The 24,088-nt window shown below is 45.9% G+C and overlaps 1 protein-coding gene across 1 annotated transcript in view; it reads right to left on the bottom strand.

The window, feature by feature from the left end:
* LOC116504622 (laminin subunit beta-4-like) overlaps positions 1–24,088 on the bottom strand; it is a 106,478-nt gene that overhangs the window by 17,435 nt on the left and 64,955 nt on the right. Inside the window, exons 20-29 of the mRNA XM_032211766.1 lie at positions 22,495–22,638; positions 19,207–19,438; positions 14,286–14,449; positions 12,785–13,009; positions 9,413–9,627; positions 9,186–9,282; positions 7,756–8,134; positions 4,758–4,942; positions 3,620–3,861; positions 2,092–2,295 (exon numbers count right to left, since the gene is read on the bottom strand). Coding sequence (XP_032067657.1) covers positions 2,092–2,295; positions 3,620–3,861; positions 4,758–4,942; positions 7,756–8,134; positions 9,186–9,282; positions 9,413–9,627; positions 12,785–13,009; positions 14,286–14,449; positions 19,207–19,438; positions 22,495–22,638 — 2,087 coding nt within the window. The remainder of the gene's footprint in view (positions 1–2,091; positions 2,296–3,619; positions 3,862–4,757; positions 4,943–7,755; positions 8,135–9,185; positions 9,283–9,412; positions 9,628–12,784; positions 13,010–14,285; positions 14,450–19,206; positions 19,439–22,494; positions 22,639–24,088) is intronic.

Below are 24,088 nucleotides of genomic sequence, written 5' to 3' on the forward strand. Positions count from 1 at the left end.
GAGGGTTGCAGGAGGCCGTCACAGCCAAAAACGAAGCTCAGAAGCCCATTTTTGCTGGGAGAGCATTTGAGCCACTACAGGCGCCCTCGACCCGAGTGATGTCAAGCTGACCACGCCCACCATAGCCACGCCTACCCCAGCCCCCAATGTCAAACACAACCTCAATGAAATCGAGTTTGACATCCCTGATATAATGCATGTAGGAGGGACTTTGTTTGAACAGCGGTAAATATTATCTTGATTCTTTTTTCAATTCAACCTATGCCGTTTATTGTACTTTGAGTTTTTTGACAGTTTTGTGGATACACATTGGAACTGTTCACAAGAGGAACAATACCCTGACTTTTAAGGAAGAATGTTTATTTACAGGTAGCCCTCGACTTACAACAGTTCATTTAGTGACCGTTCAAAGTTACAACGGCACTGAAAAATGTAACTGATGACCATTTTCCACAGTTACGACCTTTGCAGCATCCCCATGCGCATGTGATCAAAATTCAGACACAAGGCAACTGGTTCATACTTATGACCATTGCAGCATCCTGGGCAGGGGTGGGTTCCGTCTGCTGCCACTGCCGGTTCTCTCAAGGATGTGCCCCACGTGCACTTGATGCGTACTATGCGCACATACACAGTTATTGAAAAAATGATGGCAGCAAGATGGCAGCATTTACAGCGCCGCCGATAGAACCGGTTCAGGGGTATGACAGGCCATGTTACTACCTACTTGGCCAAACCAGTCGGAACTGGTAGGAACCCACCTCTGTGTCAGGCCTGCAGGCGGTTCCTTTTGGGATCTTTAGCCTGCCATACTAATATTCTACTCTGCTATGATGTTTCATTAGTGGGGAATTGAGAGGGGGAATAGTAAGGAGTAGAATGTGATGTTGTCAAAATAAAAATTTCATTTGAAGCCCAAGGTCATCTTTTGTTCTCTACATCTCTGCACCTGACCGGAACTGGATGGGTGGAACTGCCAGCAGGGCAGTGGAAGATTGGACCATGTGATGGACTTGTGCGTGTGGGGGCAAGATCTTCAACTTTCAACTGTGTGGGGAAAACCAGGAAGCTCAGATTTGGGTTTTCCCAGATGTGCCAACATGGCTCTCTTAATAAATTGGAACTTTGAGCAATACTTTGCCTTGGACTCTGATTTAATTTTGGATGCTATTTGGAACTCTGACACTCTGATCCTGGGATCATGTGATTACCTTTTGCAACCTTTTGACAAGCAACATCAATGGGAATGCCAGATTCATTGGTTCACCGACAAAAGGGCAAACGACAAAACCGTGCCTGACTAAACCGTAGTGATAAAACCGCGTGTTCTAAAGCGCTCCGACAAATGAGCGCTGAATCGCACCAACCACAGCGCGGAGAAGAAGCACGCTGTAAAACTAAACCTAACTCTAAACCTAACCCCTAAACGTAACGCTAAACGTAACGCTAAACCTAACCCTAAACCTAACCCTTAACCTAACCCTAAACCTAAACCTAACCTTAACCCTAACCCTTAACCTAACCCTAATCCTAAACCTAACCCTTAACCTAACCCTAAACCTAAACCTAACCCTAACCCTAACCCTAACCCTAACCCTAACCCTAACCCTAACCCTTACCTTAAGTTAAATCGGCTTTCTGTCGACGCGCTATTGTAAAGCGTCCTTCTGTCTCCGCGCTGTTGTCTCCGCGCTGTTGTCGCCACGTTGATGACGTCGCGGTTTTAGCGACAGGGTTTAATCGGGCTCGGTTTTGACATTTGCCCTTTTGTCGGGTCACGAGATTCATTAACAACCAGGTTAGTGACTTAGCTACTGCAGGATCACCTCATGGTGACATGGGAGGCAAACATGTTTAATAAATAAATAAATAAATAAATAAATAAATAAAATTAGTCTGGCAAGATTCCTATCAATGGGCAAGTAGAAATATGCACACCATTCTGATCAGCTCCCTATGTCATCCTGGTTCCTTACAGCTGACAAAAGTACGTACATATATACATACGTTAAATCAACTAAGAAATGTTTTTCTACAAATTAACAGTATCTCATCATGGGATGCTTCCATACAGTCAGCCTGGCATTGTACCTTATTAACCATGGTGACCAGCTGACTTGCTGTGGTCTCCAGCTGCTGGGAGATGTTCTGGGCCGAATGTAGGGCCTTGATGGACACAGGAAGAGCTCCAGTACAATTAGGGCCTCCACAGTGCCTTTGGCCTGAAGTGTCCTTACAGGAAGCTCCTCCACAAGGAGCGTCTTCACAGGCCTCGTCTCCAAAACCTCCGCAGATCTAGGACAACAGACAAAGGTTATCCAGCAAAAAGAGATCATTGATGACCTCTGGACCTCATCAATAGACCAAGAATGAAAATGCCAGACTCGGGAACAAGGAGCAGGAAAGGGAAATGAATTCAATATGCATTTGACTGCTAACTTGTCTATTTTTTATTTGTTTGTTTAATCAATATGCATAAACCTAACTTTGACATCGGCATTTTTTCCAAATTCTGCAATGTGATTTCTATTAAAAATAACACACAAGGGAAAAATATCAACAAAATACAAATTGCCATGTATAAACATCTATTGCATTAAGGGATGTGGTGGAATGTAATATGAATTCCCAGGGGGAAGGGATTGCTTTCCAGAGGGCAAAGAGGAACAGAGCTTGGAAAGTTTGCTCAGCAGGAAGAGAGTTAAAACTAGCAGTTCCCAAGATTATAACATAGTTAAATGTAGCTGTAGTTATGTAGATAGTTGCTTTAGTCTGGCAAGATTCTGTCTATAGGTGAAGAACAATAAAGGAAACTACTCAGAAGTTACCGTATTTTTCGGAGTATAAGACACACCTTTTTCCTTCAAAAAAGAGGGTGAAAATCTGGGTGCGTCTTATACACTGAAGACAGCATTTTTTGCCTCCTGAAACCCCACCCCTTCACCAAAATGGCTGTGCATAGCCTTTAGGAGCTGTTTTTTGCTCAATTTACACCCTCCCCCTCAGCCCTCAGGACTACTCAGCAAGGCTCCTAAAGGCTATGCATGCCCTTTTTTGGGCCTCTTTGCTCCCCCCCCCCCCCCGAGCACTTTACAAGCCTCCTAAAGGCTATTCATACCCTTTAAAAAAAAACAACAAGAAAAACGGGCCATTTTTGGGAGGTCTGCAGAGTGCAAAAACTTTTGTTTAATTTGCCTCTTCAAAACCTTGGTGCGTCTTATACTCCGGTGCATTTTATACTCTGAAAAATCTGGTATTCCATATGCCATTCTTGATTCTCGTGGCCTGACGGGGAATATTTTAAAAATTGTGTGTATTAGACACCATAGCAAAGAAAAAATGTGTGTGTTTGGAAGCATACGCACCAAAAACATATACGTTTAGGTGACCATTCTTACAGAAAAGTTCTCAAATTCAACCTAGTAAACCTGGCTGGCTTGCAAACATCAAGAAGGGGGGGGGGGAGGGAAACTTTTTAGAACTGGCAAACTTGCAGATTTGGCACTTTGGTCCATATGTAGTCTAACCAGAGGGCAGTTTGGGTAGGGCTACCATTTCATCTCCAGCAAACTCCTCTTGGCTTCTCCAATTGCTATTCCTTCCCTCTTATGGAACTTACTTTCTGGTTGATCCTGTTCAGGCTGAGGGCATCAACTTTTCGTTGGATAGTATTCAGAGCCTTTTGGTGAGCAGCTGCTCCCTTGCGAAAAGCCTCTCCTCTTTGTCTCAACAGCTCCACCGTGGCCAGCCGGGTATGTTTGGCTTGGACCACGGGACTTTGACGCCCTCTAACGGAGGTGTTGGCCTGCCTCAGGGCCTGTTCTGACTGCTGGAAGTACTCCACGATGCTACGGAAAGATTCTGCCGGCAGAGGAAAAACAGGATTTAATCGAGAAAGGAACATGACTTGTATGGATGCTCCTTTTATGTAACATGGCAACTACAATTAGAATAGAATAACAGAGTTGGAAGGGACCATGGAGGTCTTCTAGTCCAACCCCCTGCTTAGGCAGGAAACCCTACACCGCTTCAGACAAATGGTTATCCAATCTCTTCTTAAAAACTTCCAGTGTTGGAGCATTTACAATTTCTGGAGGCAAATTGTTCCACTGATTAATTGTTCTAACTTTCAGGAAATTTCTCCTCAGTTCTAGGTTGCTCGTCTAGTTTTAATTAACAGTGGTCTTTTGTGTCATCCCTCAATAGAGTTTCTGCTGTGGGCCTGAACTAGTATGCTTTCTTTAATTTCTTTAATTCAGTTCAGTCATGGCTCAACTCTGAATCGATTCTAGGCTGCTCACATTATAGCAAAAGAAGATAAAAGCACAATACTGCACAAAATAAATTGACAAGATGGGATCCAGCCACTCCATGCAAAAACATTCAAAACTTCTAGAGGCAAGTCGTTCCACTGATTGATTTTTCTAACTGTCAGGAAGTTTCTCCTCAGTTCTAGGTTGCTTCTTTCCTTGATTAGTTTCCACCTTTGGTTAGTTTGCTTTTCTGTCCTGTCCTCAGCTGCTTTGGAGAATAGCTTGACCCCCTCTTCCTTGTGGCAACCCCTGAGATATTGGAATGCTGCTATCATGTCATCCCTAGTCCTTCTTTTCATCAAACTCAATATGCCAAGTTCCTGCAACCGTTCTTCATGTGTTTTAACCTCCAGGCCCTAATCCTCTTTGTTGCTCTTCTCGGCACTCTTTCTAGAGTCTCCACATCTTTTTTTACATCATGGCGACCAAAACTGGATTCCTTACCATTGAAGCTGGCATTTACCATCTTTCCCAGTTGACTTCTAAGGTAGTTGACAGTCTGGTTCAGTTCCTCTACTTGTTCATTCAATGCATTGAGTTGGTCCCTCTTCTCTGTGACTTTCCGTTCAGTGCTATCCAGGCACGAATCTGTATCTTGCAGGTTCTCCCACAGCTTATCCATGTCTGCCCTAAGAGAAGGAGGGCAACATAAGGGCACAGGTCCCACTCCGCCATATGCTTTTTGGCCAAGATGTTCCTTTCAATAAAGGTAGGATATACAGCTGGTCCTCGACCTACAACCATAATAGAGCTCAAACTTTCTGTTGCTAACCAAGATAGTTCTTAAGTGAGTTTTGCCCCATTTTGCGATCTTCCTTGCTCCAGTAGTTAAATGAATCACTGCAGTTGTCAAGTTAGTAACATGGTTGTTAAGTGAATCTGCCCTCCCCATTGTCTTTACTTGTCAGGAGGTTGCAAGAGATGATCTCTGGGACACTGCAACCATCAGAAGTACATGCCAGTTGCCAAGCATCTGAATTTTGATCACATGACCATGGGGATGCTGCAACGGTTGTAAGTGTGAGAAACGGTCGTAAGTCACTTTTTTCTGGGCCATTGTAACTTTGAATGGTCACTAAATGAATGGTTCTAAGTTGAGGACTAGCTGTAGATGAGACGTAGAGGCAAAATAATTCAGTGATCCCCTCATGGGGGACCCCCTTCTGCTTTAAAAGAAAAACTTCAAAGTCAAATTCAGTAGGATTTGAAAAAGAAAAACAAGGAAAGCCATAATTTAAGGCACTCAAACAAAACCAGATCAATGGATATTATACAACCATGAATAGGACAGAGGACATGCAGCCAAGGGGTGGATATAAATGAAATACAGAAAGAAAATAATTCAGTGATGTATATATCCCCATTATTCCTCTTCCTCTCTTTAAAGGTTTAGAATTTTAATTCAGGAAGACTTTTCAAAGGAAAGGATAGAGATCCGTGGTTTTCAAAAAGTCATTAAAATAAACCCTAGAATTATCATTATAGGTAAAGTTCCAAAATTGTATGAACTACCGTATTTTTTGGAGTGTAAGAAGCACCAAGAGCTCTCTGAAAGCCTCCATAAGGCTATGCAAGGTCATTTTGGTGGTGGGGCGGGGTTTCGGAAGGCAAAAATGTTGTATTCAATGTATAAGATGCACCCAGATTTTCAGCCCCTTTTTTAGGGAAAAAGGTGCATCTTATACTCCGAAAAATATGGTATATGATTTTTAAGATCCTGTGTGTACATATTGTTGCTTCTGTGAGAGCTGCAGTCCAAAGTATGGGTAGTCCTTGGCTTATAACAGTTCATTTAATGACCATTCAAAGTTACAACAGCACTGAAACAAGTTGTCTTGTGACTGTTTCTCATACCTACAACCGTTGCAGTATCCCTATTGTCACATGATCAAAATTCAGAAACTTGGCAAATGACTTGTACTTATGACCGTTGCAGTGTCCCGGGGTCATGTGATGACCTTTTGCGACCTTCTGACAAGCAAAGTCAATAGGGAAGCCCGAGTCATTTAACAACCTAACTTAACAACTATAGTAATTCACTTAAGAACTGTGGCAAGAAAGATCATTAAACTAGGCAAAACTGACTTAACAAATCTCTCAGCAACAAAAATGTTGGACTCCTTTGTGGTCATATGTCGAGGACTACCTGAACAGTGCCTCTTCAACAACTGTCCACCAGGGGGCAATAGGCAACAGATAGAGAGAGTAAGGATTTACTCTATGTTCCTTTCTCACCTTGTCTGGTCTTTGTCCGCTAATCTGAGGCCACTTCCTTCTTCCTTGACGCAATTGGGATTGGAATGTCAGTAGCTAAGGCAGTCATTAAGTGAGCCGCACCCAATTATACAACCTTTTATGTAATGGTCATTAAGTGAATAATCACAGTTGTTAAATGAATTATCCTGTTCCCCTGAAAATAAGACATCCCCAGATAATAAGTCCAATTAGGCTCTTGAGCGCATGAGCTAAAATAAGCCCTCCCCGAAAATATTGCAACACAGCAGCAGCCATGAGGTGACCACGCTCGCCGACTCCTGCACCTCAAAAATAATAAAACCTCCCCGAAAATAAGGCCAAGTACTTATTTCGGGGGTCAAAAGAAAATAAGACCCTTATTTTTGGGAAAATACGGTACATGGTCATTAAGTGAATCTGGCATTGGTAGTTTTTTAACCTACCATGATTTTTTTCCCTAGAAGTCACTAAGTCACTACAGACGTCTAGGCAAAAAATAATAATATTAATAAATAATAAGTAAAATAATAATAAAAAGAAATAGAAAGTAAGGCTTAAGATCATCTTAGTGAATTCTAGGCAAGGTCTGTAACTGTACAGAGAATTCACTAAGATGGTCTTAAGCCTTACATTCAACAACTGATGAATCAAATAAAATAAAATGAATAAAATATCGATGAGATAAAGTGTCAGAACCATCTTCTAGGAGAAGGGAAACTCTTGATTATAAACCTCCACTGACTTGTGGCTATATCCACTCCAGGAAAAGGCTTCAGGAGTCAACCTCGAGGCTAAATCCGGAGCCGGAGTCCCGGAAGCAGTTCGTGACTGTGTACAACCACATTCTGGTAACTCCTGTGATGCAGCTGGAACCAATCATATCGGCTCTGGCATTCCACTGGACTATTTCAGCGATGTGGAGAGGGGGGATCTGCTGCTTGGGTAACAGTCTATCCTCCATATTAATCTACCCAGGCCTTGTGCTCTAGAGAGGACACTCCAGCTTTGACCTCTTTCCAGAGCATGATACCATAGTCTTTTGAGACTGAAGGATGTCAATGCAATGCAACAACTGATGATGATAATGATGATCATCATCAAAAAGAAGATTATGTGTCATGCACAGAAAGCGAACAGGAGACCACATCTCTGTTTCTCCTATCTGTTCCCCCCACCTCCTACCTATTGGCATACCCATTTCTCCTACCTTGTATCTGCTAGGAGGTTGTTGAGCTGCTGCAGCACAGGACCACTCAGACTCTTTCCATCCATCAGAAGCTGCTCCACCCAAGCCAAGCTGCTCTCCAGGCTGCGCAGGCGACTGTTGCTGGCTTCAGGTATGGGGCCACCTTCCTTCAGGGCCTGCACTCTGTCCTGCAGCCTTTGCAGCTGTTCATTGAGCTGATTGAGCACGAGATCCCATTGGCCAAAGCACTTGTGGCAGGGAGAACAGTGGGGGAAATTCTTCTGGAAACCACGTTGGCACTGGTTACAGTTTCTCCCTGTAAAGCTGCCGCGGCATAAACAGTGTCCAGTGAGACGGTCACACTGCGGGCTCTCAGAGCCCATCGGGTCACATTTACAAGCTGCAGAGTGCAAAGACAGAGGTCATATCCAAGAAAAGTTAATAAGCTAATAATAAAGATATTGTGTGTGTGTGTGTGTGTGTGTGAGAGAGAGAGAGACAGAGACAGAGACAGAAACAGAGAGACAGAGAGAGAGAGAATGAAAGGAAGGAAGGAAGGAAGGAAGGAAGGAAAGAAGGAAATGCGCGCCCGACAAATGCGCCCTGACAAAACCGCCGCGACAAAATGGCAATGTTGAAAGCACGCCCACTAAAGCGTGCCGACAAAACCGCGCCCACAAAAGCGCGATTAGGGTTTTTAGGTTAGGATTAGGGTAAGGGTTAGGGTAAGGGTTAGGGTAAGGGTTAGGGTTGTTAACGTTGTTACCGCTGTTTTCTCATTGTTTTTGATGGCGTGCTTTTGTCGGCACGCATTTGTTGACGCGCTTTAGTGGGTGCGCTTTTAACGTTGCCATTTTATCCACGTGCATTTGTCGGTGAACCAGGTCATCGTATATAATTGTAAATACTATTTTTTATATATTTTGGTCAACTACTAAATTACAGAATAGGTTTGATGGAGGTTAGAGCAAGATACCAATTTAGTATCTTCCTCAAGTGTGCAGCTTCAATTTTTTTTAAATTGAAAATGCAACATTTAAATCGATGTGTATTTAATATAAATAAATAACACAATAAAGAAAATCAAGCACAGATACCAAAATATGGGGGCGTAAATAAGCAACCTGAAATATCATAAAACTAATATATTCCGATCCTTTTATAAGCCTACGGTTGTATGAGACATTTCACACTTTCATTTGTATGAGAGCATTCCATTTTCTAGCTTTGATTAGAAATTAAAGAGTTTCGATTCTAATGAGAATGATGGCAGGAAACATCTAATACGCCAGATCAGGGAAGGCTGGTTTACAATCTGGCACAAGTCTTAACTTATTCCCAACCTCCCAAAAATCCAACTCTTAATCTGATAGGGTTTTCAATATGCTGTTTTGTGTGCACATTGTACTGTGGGTAGAAAGTGCCCGATTACATCCGATGCTCCTATTTACCTAAGCACTGCTCTTCTGGGTCGCCCCAGTGGTTTTCTTGGCAATGAGAACAAACACGACCTCCAAAACCTGGCTGGCAGTGGCATTGCCCTGTAAACTGAGTTAATAAAAAAAAGCAATTTAGAATGAGGGCAGTGATATAGCCGAAGCCCCAAAGTCACTGGGTCTATTTTAGCACCTCTCATGTGGGGTACTGGGGTTAACTTTCCAAGGTCTTAATCCCTCACCATGTTACAGTCTGCACGCAAGGAATGGGTCGGGTCGCAGTTACATGGCTGACAGCCCAAGTCGCTGCCGAAACCCCAGAAGTTCTGGGCACATCTGTCGCAGTTCTTTTCCACCACGTTGGCACGGCAGGGGCAATGGCCTGTAGTTTGATCGCAGTGGCAGATGCCTTCGGAGCAGTGGGTGGGCAAAGTGCCTATTTCGTTACAAGTGCAGCCTGGGAGATAAAAAAGGAAGGATTAGCATTGGTAAAGCAACAACCTCCCTGCCTGCCTGGCTCACAGCTTTTCCTGCCAAGAATTTTCTTTGGAATCCACCGTTGGAAGAAATGTCCTTCTGGGTTCAGCTCCAAGTGGGGGGAAAGACACTGGAAACATGGAGGCTGCTTGGAAAGATGGTTTAATGGTGGATTGGATGGATCACGTAGCTTGAGCTCCTGAACAGAAAAGGGGGATCACATGCCTCCAGATGTCGGATGAAGAAGGAAAAAAGGGTGAGATGCTGAAAGTTCCTGGCTTTATGCCCTCTCTGGCCTTTGATCTTGGGCTTGTATTCTGATTGGTTGTCAGACTCCCATGGAGCCATGCAGGGGCAACTCTCTAGGCTGTGCTTTGAGTCCAAGTTTGATTGAGCGTTTCTTCTTCCCAGGTGCCCTGTGCTGAGATGGGTAAAGGGCCAATACTATCATGGCTTAATCCCATCACCCTGGAGCTGAAGGGGGATCTTTGTTATGTAGAACAGACTGACTCAGGCCTTTTAATGGGCCATTGACAAAAGGGAAGCAGGAAGCTGCAGGGAGCTACTTTGTCTTTAAAAACATGTTTCTCCCTTTTTACATCCAGAGAAATATAATATTCTGCCTTTTCAATATTTCCCAGGATATTTCATTTTTCTAGGAGAGGGGTGGTGTTAACTTCCTACACCATGAACAAAGTTTCTGTTTCACTCACCTGCGGGATCTGATGTGATTCACAAGACTGCAGCATGTGTAGCATTTAAGAATTTCAGAAGGAAGACATAAGCATATATTGATTTTGCTTCAGGTGCAGTTGTAAGAATCACATAGGATCTTTCAGTGAAGTCTTGTTTTAGAGGTCTCGTTTCCCACGCGCACACACACGAATCCAGTTTGGGAACAGCTCTCAAACACCATTTTGCTAGTCTGTGTCAAGATTTTTGGGTCAGGGGTGGGCTTCAAAAATTTCAGCAGCGGGCTCTCTGCATGGTTGCTGAGTGGGCATGGCCATGGTTGCTATGGCCTAGTCAGCCTCCTCCACCACTTTCCACTTTCCCAGGCTCCAGAGGCTTTCCTCAAGCCTCTGGGAAGACGAAAACTGCCTCCCTCGGGCCTGTTTCCAGCCTTCCGGAACTTCCAGAAGGTCCATTTCCCCCCCCCTCCCGGAGTCTCCGCATGGGCCTTGCTCTTACCTCGCATCCAAAATGGGCCATTTGGAGACTCCTTGGAGGGGTGGGGTGGGCGTGGCCAGCCTCTGAACCAGCCATAACATTAGCTATAGGTTCTCCTAAACCCGGGCGAACCTGTAGCAGTCCACCCGTTTTGGATTAAATATACACATCAATTGACATCCCAGCCCAGAAGATTTTTGAGGCTTCTCTGGATTGATTAAGCTATTAATCAATAGGAATGTTTTAGACATGAGCAGGCAAATATACATGCACTAATTCCGATGGACAAATGCACAGACTGTACATGTGATTTGGGGAGGAAGGAGAGAGAAGAGCTGTTTGAAGGGATGGGAAACCTCTGGAATCTCCTGGGGTTGTTGGGAGATGGGAATTAATTCCATGACTGCTAAATTGGGAGCAGAGAAAATGAGCCCTGATTAGCTGCCCTACTTCTATACCACCTTACTTAGTTTTCTAGGAACCCAGCTCAAATTAGTTTAAACTACAAAGTATTGGGTAAGGTTGAAAAAAAGCTGGGATGCGAATCAACATGGGGAAAAGTGGCCAACATTGACTCAGATACAGAAACTACATGGAAGAAGGCTCTAAATTTTTTCCCACTGATAGCAGTATACGCAGGCTCCAGTCCCAAAGTTTTTTTTCCACAATATTACGGGCATAAATAAGAATTGAAATGTAGGTCAGAAACCAGGAGGACCGAAATGTGATTTTTGAATTTAAATTCAAACATAGACTGGGCAACCATTTGACCAAGATGGTGTAAGGTCTCCTGCCTTGAGCAGGGGGGTTGGACTAGAAGACCTCTAAGGTCCCTTTTAGCTTTGTGATTCTATGTTTTACATCAGGGGTCCCCAATTCTCAGCCCATGACCCGTGGCCCACAGCCCATGGCCCACTACCAGCTGTGGCCTGTTCGAAATTGGGCCGCACGAGCGATGGGCAAGTGTGCACTCACAAAGCTCACAAGCGCACCTGTGCGAAGCTCCGCTCGCGTGAGTGGTGCGTGCTTACGCTCGTGTGCAAAGCTCCATTTACATGAATGGAGGGTACTTGCGTTCACATGCAAAGCTCCATTTGGAGCTTCACATTCGAGCATAAGCATCCTCCACTCATTTGAGTGGAGCTTCACGGCAGTGGGTTGCTCCCGGCGTTACTGCCAGTTCACCCAAACCGGTGCGAACCGGTAGCAACCCAGCTCTACTTCGCGGGCAAATGCCCACCGCTTGCACACAAAGCTGCATTTGTGCGAACAGAGAGCACGTCCGCCTGCCACTCGCAGCCCCTCTCCCCACTGCACTGGCCACCAAGCTGGAAAGGTTGGAGACCACTGTTCTATATTCTCTCAACTCAATCGACTTTATCAGATTACTGCTGGAAGGATGAAATAATTCCCCCATGCCAGTGGTTGGTTGCCAATTTTTTTACTACCAGTTCAGGCAATCTCCCCCGCGCATGTGCCATTTCTGCACAGAAGTGCCTGGGCGGGTGGGCGGAGCCTCCCGCCGCTGCTACTACCAGTTCACCCGATCTGGGTCGAACCGGGAGCAACCCACCTCTGCCCCGTGCACTCTATCCTTAGCTCCCAGAAGAAAGGAAAGAGGGAAATGAAATTAAATAAAAACTGATCACGATCTCAGAACTTTAAGGAGACCCCCAAAAGCCCCTTCTCATTCCTCCTGAATATCATTCAAGCTGATTCAATCAAGAGCCCTGGTGGCGCAGTGGTTAGAATGCAGTATTGCAGGCTAATTGCGTCCACTGCCAGGAGTTCAATCCTGACCAGCTAAAGGTTGACTCATCCTTTCATCTTTCCGAGTTGGATAAAAACACAGAATGTTGGGGGGCGGGGAACAATGTGCTGACTCTGTAAACAGCTTATAGAGGGCTGTAAAGCACTATGAAGAGGTATTTAAGTCTAAGTGTTACTGCTGTGGCTATCTCACTCACGTCGGCAGCTCCGTTGAAAGGCATTGCCGTAGTAGCCAGGCTGACATTCGGCACAGCGGGGTCCACCAGTGTTGTAAAGGCAATGTAGACACTGACCAGTGTGTGGGTCACAGGCCTCGGGGTCACTGGGGTCAATGTTATTGTTACACTGACAAGGGCGGCAGGAACCACCTTCCTGCCCAGGGCTTCCAAAATAGCCAGGGGAACAGCGATCACACCGTGGCCCTGCCAGAAAAAGAGCAAGTTATCCATGAGATTTTTTTTTAAAAAAAGAACTTTCTCTTTCCTCGGCTACTTCACAATCAGCCAATACTACTAAATTTCTGAGGAATTGGGAGAAGGGATTGGGTTGAAGTTGGTGGAGGAAATTTAGATTCATAGGATTTCTGGTATCCAAAGTCAGATATTGGATCACCCTTTATTTGAAGTGGTGTAGGGTTTCCTGCCTAAGCTGGGGGTTGGACTAGAAGACCTCCAAAGCCCTGTTATTCTGTTATTCTGTTAATAATTACATTCACTGTCCCAGTTGGGTATGTACTGGGTGGCACAATGGTTAGAGTGCAGTCCTGCAGGCTACTTCTGCTGATCACTGGCTGGCAGCAGTTTGGCAGATCGAATCTCACCAGGTTCCAGGTTGACTCAGCCTTCCATCCTTCCCAGGTGGGTAAAACGAGGACCCAGATTGTTGAGGTCAATATGCTGACTTTGTAACCCGCTTAGAGACGGATGTAAAACCACTGTGAAGCAGTATATGTCTAAGTCCTATTGCTATTGCTACTGTGTGTCTGTATAGGCACGGAAGGGAGGGAAAATTAGCAGAAGATAAATCAAGGGATTGGCTTGCAAATCTTAAGACCGCACAACTGTATGGGTCTACTGTTTCTGCTCCCTCCATCGGTCTGAAAAAGACCTCAAGTCTCTTCTGACTGCATTCTTTTGATGAGTCACATGATGGGCAGGTCAATTTAGCATAATTGTGGCAAGAGTCCGATAATGCTTCAAAGGGGTATTAGAGAAAGTGGGCTTGCAAAGGATGGAGCATCACAGATTTCTGAAACTTAAATTATTGTTGGCAATCATACACCTTCCTTGCCCCCAGGATACAGGTAGTCCTCGACTTACACTCATAATTGAGCCTGTAATTGCAGATATGCCATGGTAGCTGTTAGGCACCTGATTTTATGACCTCTTTTGCAATGATTGTTAAGCAAATGCCATAGTTGTTAAACAACCCCGTGTTTTCCAATGGGCTTTTCTTTTGTTGTTGCCAGAAACTGGAAATAAATGCCCAAGACAGCAAAAGAAAAAAAAACCCTGCAGAAAATCAGAGTCGTGTGATCGCGGGAGATCACAAATGGCCGTAAACGCAAGCTAGTTATGAAAAGTGATCACATGACTGTCGGAATTTTGAAATCGGGTTGTAGTTTGGTGGAGGTCTGCTTTAACTCTGAATTGTCACCAAGCAACAGGTGGTTAAGTGAGAATTACCTGTATACCTTACCTGTGTAGCCAGGAGCGCACAAGCAAACGATCTGGTTTGTGTCTCTGTCAGCCTGGCATGAAATGCCGTGATAGTGCCGAGAACCTGGATATCCAGGACAGGGACATGGCCGACACTGTTGCCCTGATCCCAGGACTGGGTCTCCATAGTATCCGTCCAGGCACCTGCAAGGGAAGCAAAAATCCAAGCAATGATGGACATCGAAAATTATCATGACCTTTTCAAGGTTATTTTTCACAAATTAGTATTGTCCAGAATGGGCACTTATATCAATATTTTATCAAGCTTAGTATAAATCTTCTCATCATTCCTATCACCCATCTCCTCCCACTTACGACTGTATGACTATAACTTTGTTACTTGTATCCATATGATTTATATTGATTGTTTCCTAGTATGATTTGATTGCTTATTTGTACCCTATGATTATCATTAAGTGTTGCTTTGCGCCATTTTTCAAAAAACAGCTCAATGCGCAAACCGGAAGTTCGGAAACCGACTTCCGGATTGCCCATAGGGCTGTTTTTCTCCCTCCGCAGGCTTCAGGGAAGCCTCCTGAAGATTTGTAGATTTGTAGATTTATTATAATTTATAGGCCGCCCTTTTCCCTGAGGGGACTCAGGGCGGCTTACAAAAACACGGGAAAGGGGGTACAAAGACAAAAAGCATAAGACAGTACATAATATTAAAAAAATAGAGCACAACATTCATTCATCATTCGGGAGGGGACGAACTAAGATTTTTATCCCCAGGCCTGACGGGATAGCCAGATCTTAAGGGCCGTGCGGAAGGCCTGGGCGGTGGTGAGGGTGCGGATCTCCACGGGGAGATTGTTCCATAGCGTCGGAGCTGCAACTGAGAAGGCTCTCCTCCGCGTAGTCGCCAGTCGGCACTGACTGGCGGATGGAATTCGGAGGAGGCCTACCCTGTGCGATCTGATGGGACGCAGGGAGGTAATTGGCAGAAGGCGGTCTCTCAAATAGCCAGATCCACTACCATGGAGCGCTTTGTGAGTGGTAAGTAGGACCTTGAAGTGCACCCGGAGACCAACAGGTAGCCAGCGCAGCTCACGGAGGATCGGTGTTATGTGGGCGAACCGTGGTGCGCCCACGATCACTCGCGCGGCCGCATTCTGGACTAGCTGAAGTCGCCGGATGCTCTTCAAGGGCAGCCCCATGTAGAGCACGTTGCAGTATTCCAGCCTAGAGATCACAAGGGCTCGAGTGACTGTTGTGAGGGCCTCCCTGTTCAGGTAGGGCCGCAACTGGCGCATCAGGCGAACCTGAGCAAATGCCCCCCTGGTCACAGCTGACAAATGATGGTCGAAACTCAGCTGTGGGTCCAGGAGGACTCCCAAGTTGCGGACCCTGTCTGAGGGGTATAAATTTTGTCCCCCCAGCCTGATTGATGGAACATTAGCCAAATTATTGGGAGGAAAACACAACAGCCACTCGGTCTTTTCCGGGTTGAGCACCAGTTTGTTAGCTCTCATCCAGTCTTTGACAGCCTCAAGGCCTCGGTTCATCACTTCCACCGCTTCATTGAGTTGGCACGGGGCGGACAGATACAACTGTGTTTCGTCCGCATATTGGTGGTATTTTATCCCGTGCCTCCGAATGATCTCGCCCAGCGGTTTCATGTATATGTTAAATAGTAGGGGGGATAAGACCGAACCCTGCGGCACCCCACAAGTAAGGGGCCTCGGGGACGATCTCTGCCCCCCCACCAGCACCGACTGCGACCTGTCCGAGAGGTAGGAGGAGAACCACTGCAGAACAGTGCCGCCCACCCCCACCTCCCGCAGTCGTCGCAGAAGGATACCATGGTCGATGGTATCGAAAGCCGCTGAGAGGTCAAGGAGAACCAGGATGGACGCATGGCCTCCATCTCTGGCTCTCCAGAGATCATCGGTCAATGCGACCAAAGCAGTTTCTGTGCTGTAACCGGGCCTGAAGCCAGACTGGAAGGGGTCAAGATAGTTAGCTTCCTCCAAGGTACGCTGAAGCTGGAGAGCCACCACCTTCTCAACAACCTTCCCCACAAAGGGGAGGTTGGAGACTGGACGGTAGTTGTTAAGAATTGCTGGATCCAAGGAGGGTTTCTTCAGGAGGGGTCTCACCACCGCCGCCTTCAGCGCGGTGGGGAGATGCCCCTCCCGAAGAGAGGTGGTAACAACCGCCTGGATCCAGCCTCGTGTCACCTCACTGCTGCTGGCAACCAGCCAGGAGGGACACGGGTCCAGAATACAGGTGGAGGCGCTCACAGCTCGCATAGCCTTGTCCACATCCCCGGAGGCAACATCCTGAAACTCAACCCAGAGATGGTCTGCCAGATCATTCCCTTGTGTCTCGGCTGGATCTGCAAGAGTGGAGTCCAGGTCCGATCGAAACCGAGCAACTTTGTCCGCCAAGAACTGTACATACTCCTCAGCCTTACCCTGTAAGGGGTTCTCCGTCTCCCTCCTATTCAGGAGGGAGCGGGTTATCCTAAACAGGGCGGCTGGGCGGGACTCGGCGGACGCTACCAAGGAGGCAATGTGTGATCTTTTGGCTGTTCTTAGAGCCCGAATATACTCCTTGGTGCAAGCTGTCAACAGTGCCCGGCTCGACTCGGACCTATCAGACCTCCACAGGTGCTCTAGGCGTCTCCTCCGGCGCTTTATCTCACGGAGCTCCTCGGTGAACCAAGGAGGCCTCCGTGGGCCGCTGACCCGGAGGGGCCGTAGTGGCGCAGTCCGGTTTAGAGACTCTGATGCTGCTGAGTGCCAGGCAGCAGCAAGAGTCTCCGCCGAACTGTGGGCGAGAGCATCTGGAATAACCCCAAGCTCCGTCTGGAACCTTACTGGGTCCATAAGTCGCCTGGGGCGGAACCACCTGGTCGGTTCCTCCTCCCTACGGTGGGGGTTTGGCCTCCGGAAGTCTAGCCTCAGTAGGCAGTGGTCTGACCACGACAGGGGAATGATCTCATTTCCCCTCAGACCAAGATCATAACTCCACTGCTCCGAGAGGAATACGAGGTCGAGCGTGTGACCCGCTGAGTGGGTTGGGCCTCGAATTACTTGGGTCAAGCCCATGGCTGTCATGGAAGCCATGAACTCCTGCGCTCCATCAGAGTGTTCACCGAGCGAAGGCAAATTGAAGTCCCCCAGAACCATAAGCCTAGGGAACTCAACTGCCAGCTCGGCTACTGACTCGAGGAGCGAGGGGAGGGCTGCTGCAACGCAGTTGGGAGGCAGGTACGTAAGCAGCAGACCCACTTGACCCTTGAGGTCCAGCGTCACCAGTAGGGACTCACACCCGACAAGCTCCGGAGCAGGGATCCTACGAGGTGCTAAGGACTCCCGGATTACAATAGCCACACCGCCACCCCTTCCCTGGGCTCTCGGCTGATGAAGCACCTGAAATCCGTCTGGGCACATCTCTACGAGGGGGACTCCTCCTTCTGTGCCCAGCCAGGTTTCAGTAATACAGCCTCTGGAGGGAGAAAAACTGTGCAACACACAAACCGGAAGTCCATTCCCAAACCTCTGGTTTGCGCCTTGGGTTGTTTTTCATCCTCTGGAGGCTTTAGGGAAGGCTCCGGAGGGCGAAAAACAGCAAAAAATGAAGGCTGAAATCAGCTGGCTAGCATGCGCATGCGTGCTGGAGCTGACAGGGCAATACCTTGCGCGCCCTGAGAAATGGCTCCACGTGCCACCTGTGGCACGCATGCCATAGGTTCACCATCACACTCTACAAGTTAATATTGCACTCTACAGCACCCTCCAACCAGGATGGTTTTCACTTACTTTCTCTTACCGGTTTTGCAAATGTGAGCCCGTGTGTGTGCTCAGCCTTCCGCGAATGCACTTTGATCACGCACATAGCTTGCATGCATGCACATGGCTTGAAAACATGCCTAAATAGGAGGGCATAGAGCCGGGGCGGGTGGGTGGGCCCGCAATTTCCACTAACAGTTTAGCCAAATCAGTCCAAACTGGCTGAATCCTACCTCTGCCTTCTTAACATTTCCCCCCTCAAACTCATAGGTAACCTACTTTCCACTAAACTTCCTATGCCATCAATTGTTTATTTAGTTATGCGATTTATGTATTGTCTCCATATAGACCTGTTCATAGATGTCACACAGGTTCTTCTTCCTAAAATAACTCTGCAAGCTCAGCTCAACTCTTCCCCTGAAGATTGGTATCTACACAGTAAGAGTAATGCCATCTTTAGGGGAGAATAAATGAAAGGCTCTTTTAGATTGCTCCAAGGCTGAGAACAAGATGGGGGAAGAACACTTCTGTCTTTGATCATAATCCTGCCCAGCATAAAATAGATACATCTCTCAAAACATTTTATTCATTGAAAATGCTTCATCAATAGTTCTCAGCACAACATTTCTACCAGGGCTTAGGGAAGCGGAACCCCCCCAAACCTAACCCTAAACCTAACCCTAAACCTAACCCTAAACCTAACCCTTAACCTAACGCTAAACCTAACGCTAACCCTTAACCTAACGCTAAACGTAACCCTAATGCTCTAAACCTAACCCTAACCCTTAACCTAAACCTAAACCTAAACCTAACCCTTACCTTTATGTGAATCGGCTTGCTTTAATTTTATTTTTATTTCAATTTTTTATTTTTTTCGTCGCGCTGTGATGACGTCAAATGTGCGCTTTCATCGAGCGCGCTTTTGTGGACTGCGGTTTTGACGGGTCACGGTTCCCGCAGCTAACTCTAGAACACCATCTGTCAGCTGTGACCAGGGGAGCTTTTGCCCAGGTTCGCCTGGTGCACCAGTTGCGGCCCTATCTGGACCGGGAGGCACTCCAAATGGTCACTAACACGCTTGTCACCTCAAGGCTCGACTACTGTAACGCGCTCTACATGGGGCTGCCCTTATAACTTTCCATTGGTCTGCCATACCATACTCACCTTTCACAATGGCGGCCTGCTGTATAATCTCGGCATTGTTGACAGGCTCCGGTGTGTGAATCACATTTCTCTGCGTGCCCGTTACAGTGACAAGGGCGGCAGTGAGGGAAACCCCACTGGTCTAGTGGACACTGATCACACTGGCGTCCTATGATACCCTGCTGGCATCGGCATTGGCCACTGACTGGGTCACAGATTTTGGAGACCGAGCCCTCAGGGGAACAAGCACAGGCTGTGGAAAAAAAACAACAAAAAAACAGGGATCAACAAACATGGAAACCTTATTCTGGGGGCGGATCAGGCAGGCTCATCCTTATTCAAGGGTGTCCGTTGAATGAGAACGGAATTGCAGGGATGGATGTAATCTGTGTCAATACAGGCAGCCCTGAGCTTACAACCGCAATTGAGCCCAAAATTTCTGTTACTAAATCAAGACAGCTGTTAAGTGAGTTTTGCCCCATTTTACGACCTTTTCTTGCTGCAATGGTTAAAAGGGTCACTGCAGTTGTTAAGTTAGCAACATGGCTGAAAAAGGAGTCCTGTGTCCCCATCAACTTTGCTTGTTCGAAGATCACAAAGGATTATTTATCTCTTGTGAGAATCAGAACAGCAACCTGGGAAGCAGCAACTGTCATCAATACAAATCAGTTGTCAAGTGTCAAAAATTTGGATCACGTGACCATGGGGATGTGGCAATGGTCGTAAATGTGAATTGGTCGTAGGTTGCTTAGTGCCATTGTAACTTGGTCACTAAGCGAATGGTTGTATGTTGATGGCTACCTGTATTGAGGTATTATGCAAAGGAGATTATTTGGCACACAACGTTTCATTTCAGCAATGACATCATTGTGTAAATCAGGGGTAGTCAACCTTTTTATACCTACTGCCCACTTTTGTATCTCTGTTAGTAGTAAAATTTTCTAACCACCCACCGGTTCCACAGTAATAGTGATTTATAAAGTAGGGAAGTAACTTTACTCTATAAAATTTATAAGGCAGAGCTACAGCAAACCCCTACCGCCCACCATGAAAGCTGGAATGCCCACTAGTGGGCGGTAGGGACCAGTTTGACTACCACTGGTGTAAATGATGTAAACCACTGTGTGCAAAATCTGTTCACTGACTTCTGATAAATTGGGATGTCACTCCGTTATCTGCAGAGGTGAAATCCACTTATCTTTGCTATCGCTTTGGTAGCAATGTGAGCGTGCACTCAACTCTGTGCGTGCGCAGTACCTCCCACGCATACGCAGAACGTCAAAAAGGTAAGGTAAGCGAACAGCAAGGGAGGGAATCCGCTTTGCTGCGCAATTTATATTAGCTAGAAAGCAGGAAATCCTGCTTTCTAGCTAATATAAATTGCGCATCACAGATGATCATTGGAAAAACAGGTTCGCCTGAACTGGTTTCATTTATTTTACTACCAGTTTGGACAAGCCAGTAGCATTTTTACTACCGGTTCAGGTGAACCAGTCCAAACCAGTAGCATCTCATCCCTGGTTATCTGTTAGGGCGGCTATCTATTCTGTTGAACAGAATAGATGGAGAATATATTTGTTCCCAGTGGAGGCCCAAATAATAAGGAGTTTCCTGATGTAGATATTATGCCCATCTCACCTCTGGCTCAGAGCATTTTTTGGTTTTTTTGTTACTTATAGTATGGTAAAGGCAAATAGAACAACTCCTTCAAAGTGACCTCAGCTGTTGGAAACCGCATAATGATGATCCTGCAGGGATGGGCTTCAAAAAGTTTAGCAACGGGTTCTCTGCCTGGTTGCTGGGTGGGTGTGGCCATGGTGGGTGTGGCCTAGTCGGCCGCCTGCACCACAGTAGGGGAGAGCGTTTTTGACCTCTCTGGGCTCCGAAGGCTTTTTTCGAGCCTCCGGGAGGGTGAAAACGGACTTCCCCCAGGCTCCCTCTGGCCCTCTGGAGGCCGGAAATGGGCCCGTTTCTGGCCTTCTGGAACTTCTGGGAGGCCCATTTTTCACCCTCCCCAAACCTCCAGGCGAGCCCTGTACTTACCTGCATCCCAAATGGACCACGTGGGGACTCCTGGGAGGGGAGGGGCGGGAGAGGCGAGGCAGGGTGGGCGGGGCCAGCCAAGGGTGGGGTTTGCAGCTTCTCTGAACTAGGTAGATTCTTAGCTAGGGGTTCTCCTGAACCCGTGAGAAGCCAAAGCAGCCCATCCCTGTGACCATGTTGTCTTTTCAGAGATGCTTTTTTCCTCTGTATCTCAAACTCTAAAAGCTGCTGTAATAAAAATTTTCAATGCAGCCATTGAATTACTGTTGTATGGATGAGGAGGAAAGACTAGATAATATCATCTCATGTGGCCTAGGTTCGGTTCAAATTTAATCACTGTTGGATATTTAAGTATTTTCCATCATTATTTTGGTTTTCGTTTACTTGGGTACTGCATTGGTTCCCCCAACCTTTGGGCTTTTTTTAAAAAGTAGCTTAATATATCATTACATTTTTTTCTACACCAAATGTATTTTTCTTTTGTGTTCGTGTAAAACATTAGATATCTTAAACTATGTAGTTTTATTATAAAACAATAATATATTTGATTATATTTTTACTTAGTTTATACTATATGTAATCTATCATCTCTCTCCTATCTCTCCATTATCTCTCTCTCTCTCTTACCTATCTATCTATCTATCTATCTATCTATCTATCTATCTATCTATCATCTATCTATCTATCTACCTACCTACCTACCTACCTACCTACCTACCTACCATCTATTTATCTATCTATCATCATCATCTATGTCTATATCTATTATATCCATCTATTTCATTATCTATCTATCTATCTATCTATCTATCTATCTATCTATCTATTTATCTATCATCTCTCTCTCCCATCTCTATCTATCTATCATCTCTCTCTCCCATCTCTCATTATCTATCTATTTATCTATCTATCATCATCATCATCATCTATGTCTATATCTAACTATCTCTATTATATCCATCTATCTCATCATCTGTCTGTCTGTCTGTCTGTCTGTCTGTCTGTCTGTCTGTCTATCTATCTATCTATCTATCTATCTATCTCTCCATCCATCCATCCATCCATCCATCCATCCATCCATCCATCCATCTATCCTATATCCTAATATTGCTTGTGCTGCAATATAAAAGGGTACCCTGCTTTCAACCAGCTGTTTCATCCCTCTCTGACTTTGAATACTGGTAGTTATTGTGCTTGTGTGTTTCCTGCCATGCATACACTTTGAAAAAAGATAAAAATGAGGCAGGTCCAGCCTTAGCTACTCACAACTGCAGCCGTAAGGTCCAAATCCGTAAGTGCCTGGGATACACCGGTCACATTGCCGACCCATAACGTTGGGCTTACACTGGCACTGTCCTCCCAGTTTATGGCAGACGCTGCTGGTGGAACCCTGGAGGTCACACTGGCAGGCTTAGTGGGAGGGGGAGGGGGAGAAACAGCAATGCAAGAATTAGAGTTATAAGTGGAACACAAAAGACATTCTGCAATCAAGTCAGATTGGATAGATCTTGGATTTTGGGGTCACAAGATGAAGGAGGATGTGAGAGAATGTCTCCATGGCACACAGAGTAAAACTCCTCCCTCTAGAGCTGTCTTAAAAGGTGAGAAGTGTTAGGGACATGCCTGCTTATGTTACGCAGTAGATTATGTAGCGGAACTCCAAAAAGCTATTGGAGATAATAATACAGGAATCAAGACGTGGTTTTCAGCAGTAATCAGGCAACTGCTCTGCATTCCAGATATTCTCTGCACTTGCTTTATTAGCTTGAAAACTTTAAAGGTTTCTAGACCTCATGATTGTACCTTTTGGACATTTCAGCCACAGGTCTGGAAATGAGGTTTTTTGACTGCAGAATTCAGAAAAAACCATTCAAAAGAAATTCCCTTTCTTATACTTCACTCGTAATGCCTCCTTAAGTGTTTTGGTCAGCACACTATAAAAAAGATGCTGAGACTCTGGAACAGGGGTCGGCAACCCACAGCTTTGAAACCACCTGCGGCTCTTTCATCCATCTTCTGTGGCTCCCTGTCACCTGGCGGTGCCACCATTTTGAGAGGAGCTTCCAGTTTTTTTTGGGGGGGGGGGGGGAAGCAAGGTGTGCCAGGAGGAGATTCTATGGCAAGTGGTGGGCTTTCCAGTTGGCTCCATAATTGATAGGGCTTTTGATTAGGACAGGTAGAGGAAAAATGATGCTGTGCTAGGAGGAGACTCTATGGTAGAGGAAAAATGACACTGTGCTAGGAGGAGACTCTATGGTGGGGAAACCAGACTTTCGGTCGGCTCCAGAATTGAATGGGTGGCTTCTGGTTAGGACCTTTGTGGCTCCCAGTGTTGTTGTTGTTTTTGTTGGAAACGGGTCCAAATTTCTCTTTGAGTGTTTAAGGTTGCCAACCCCTGCTCTAGAAAGAGTGCAGAGAAGAGCAACAAAAATGAGCAGGGGCCTGGAGGATAAACATATGAAGAACGGTTGCAAGAACTGGGCACAGCTAGTCTAGTGAAGAGAAGGACCAGAGGAGACATGATAGCAGTATTCCAATATTTGAGGGGCTGCCACAGAGAGGAGAGGGGGAAACCTGTTTCCAAAGCACCTGAAGGCCAGACAAGCAATAATGGATGGAAGCTGATCAAGGAGAGATTCAACCTAGAAATAAGGAGAAATTTCCTGACACTGAGAACAATCAACCAATGGAACAGCTTTGCCTTCCGAAGTTATGGGAGCTTCATCACTGGAAGCTTTTAAGAAGAGACTAGATAGTCACTTGTCTGAAATAGTATAAGGAGATTGGAGTAGATGACCTACAAGGTCCTTTCTAACTCTGTTATTTTGTATTCTGTAGTCTTATGTACAGATTGAGCCCA

Source organism: Thamnophis elegans, chromosome 2 (assembly GCF_009769535.1).
Source record: "Thamnophis elegans isolate rThaEle1 chromosome 2, rThaEle1.pri, whole genome shotgun sequence".
NCBI lineage: Eukaryota > Metazoa > Chordata > Lepidosauria > Squamata > Colubridae > Thamnophis > Thamnophis elegans.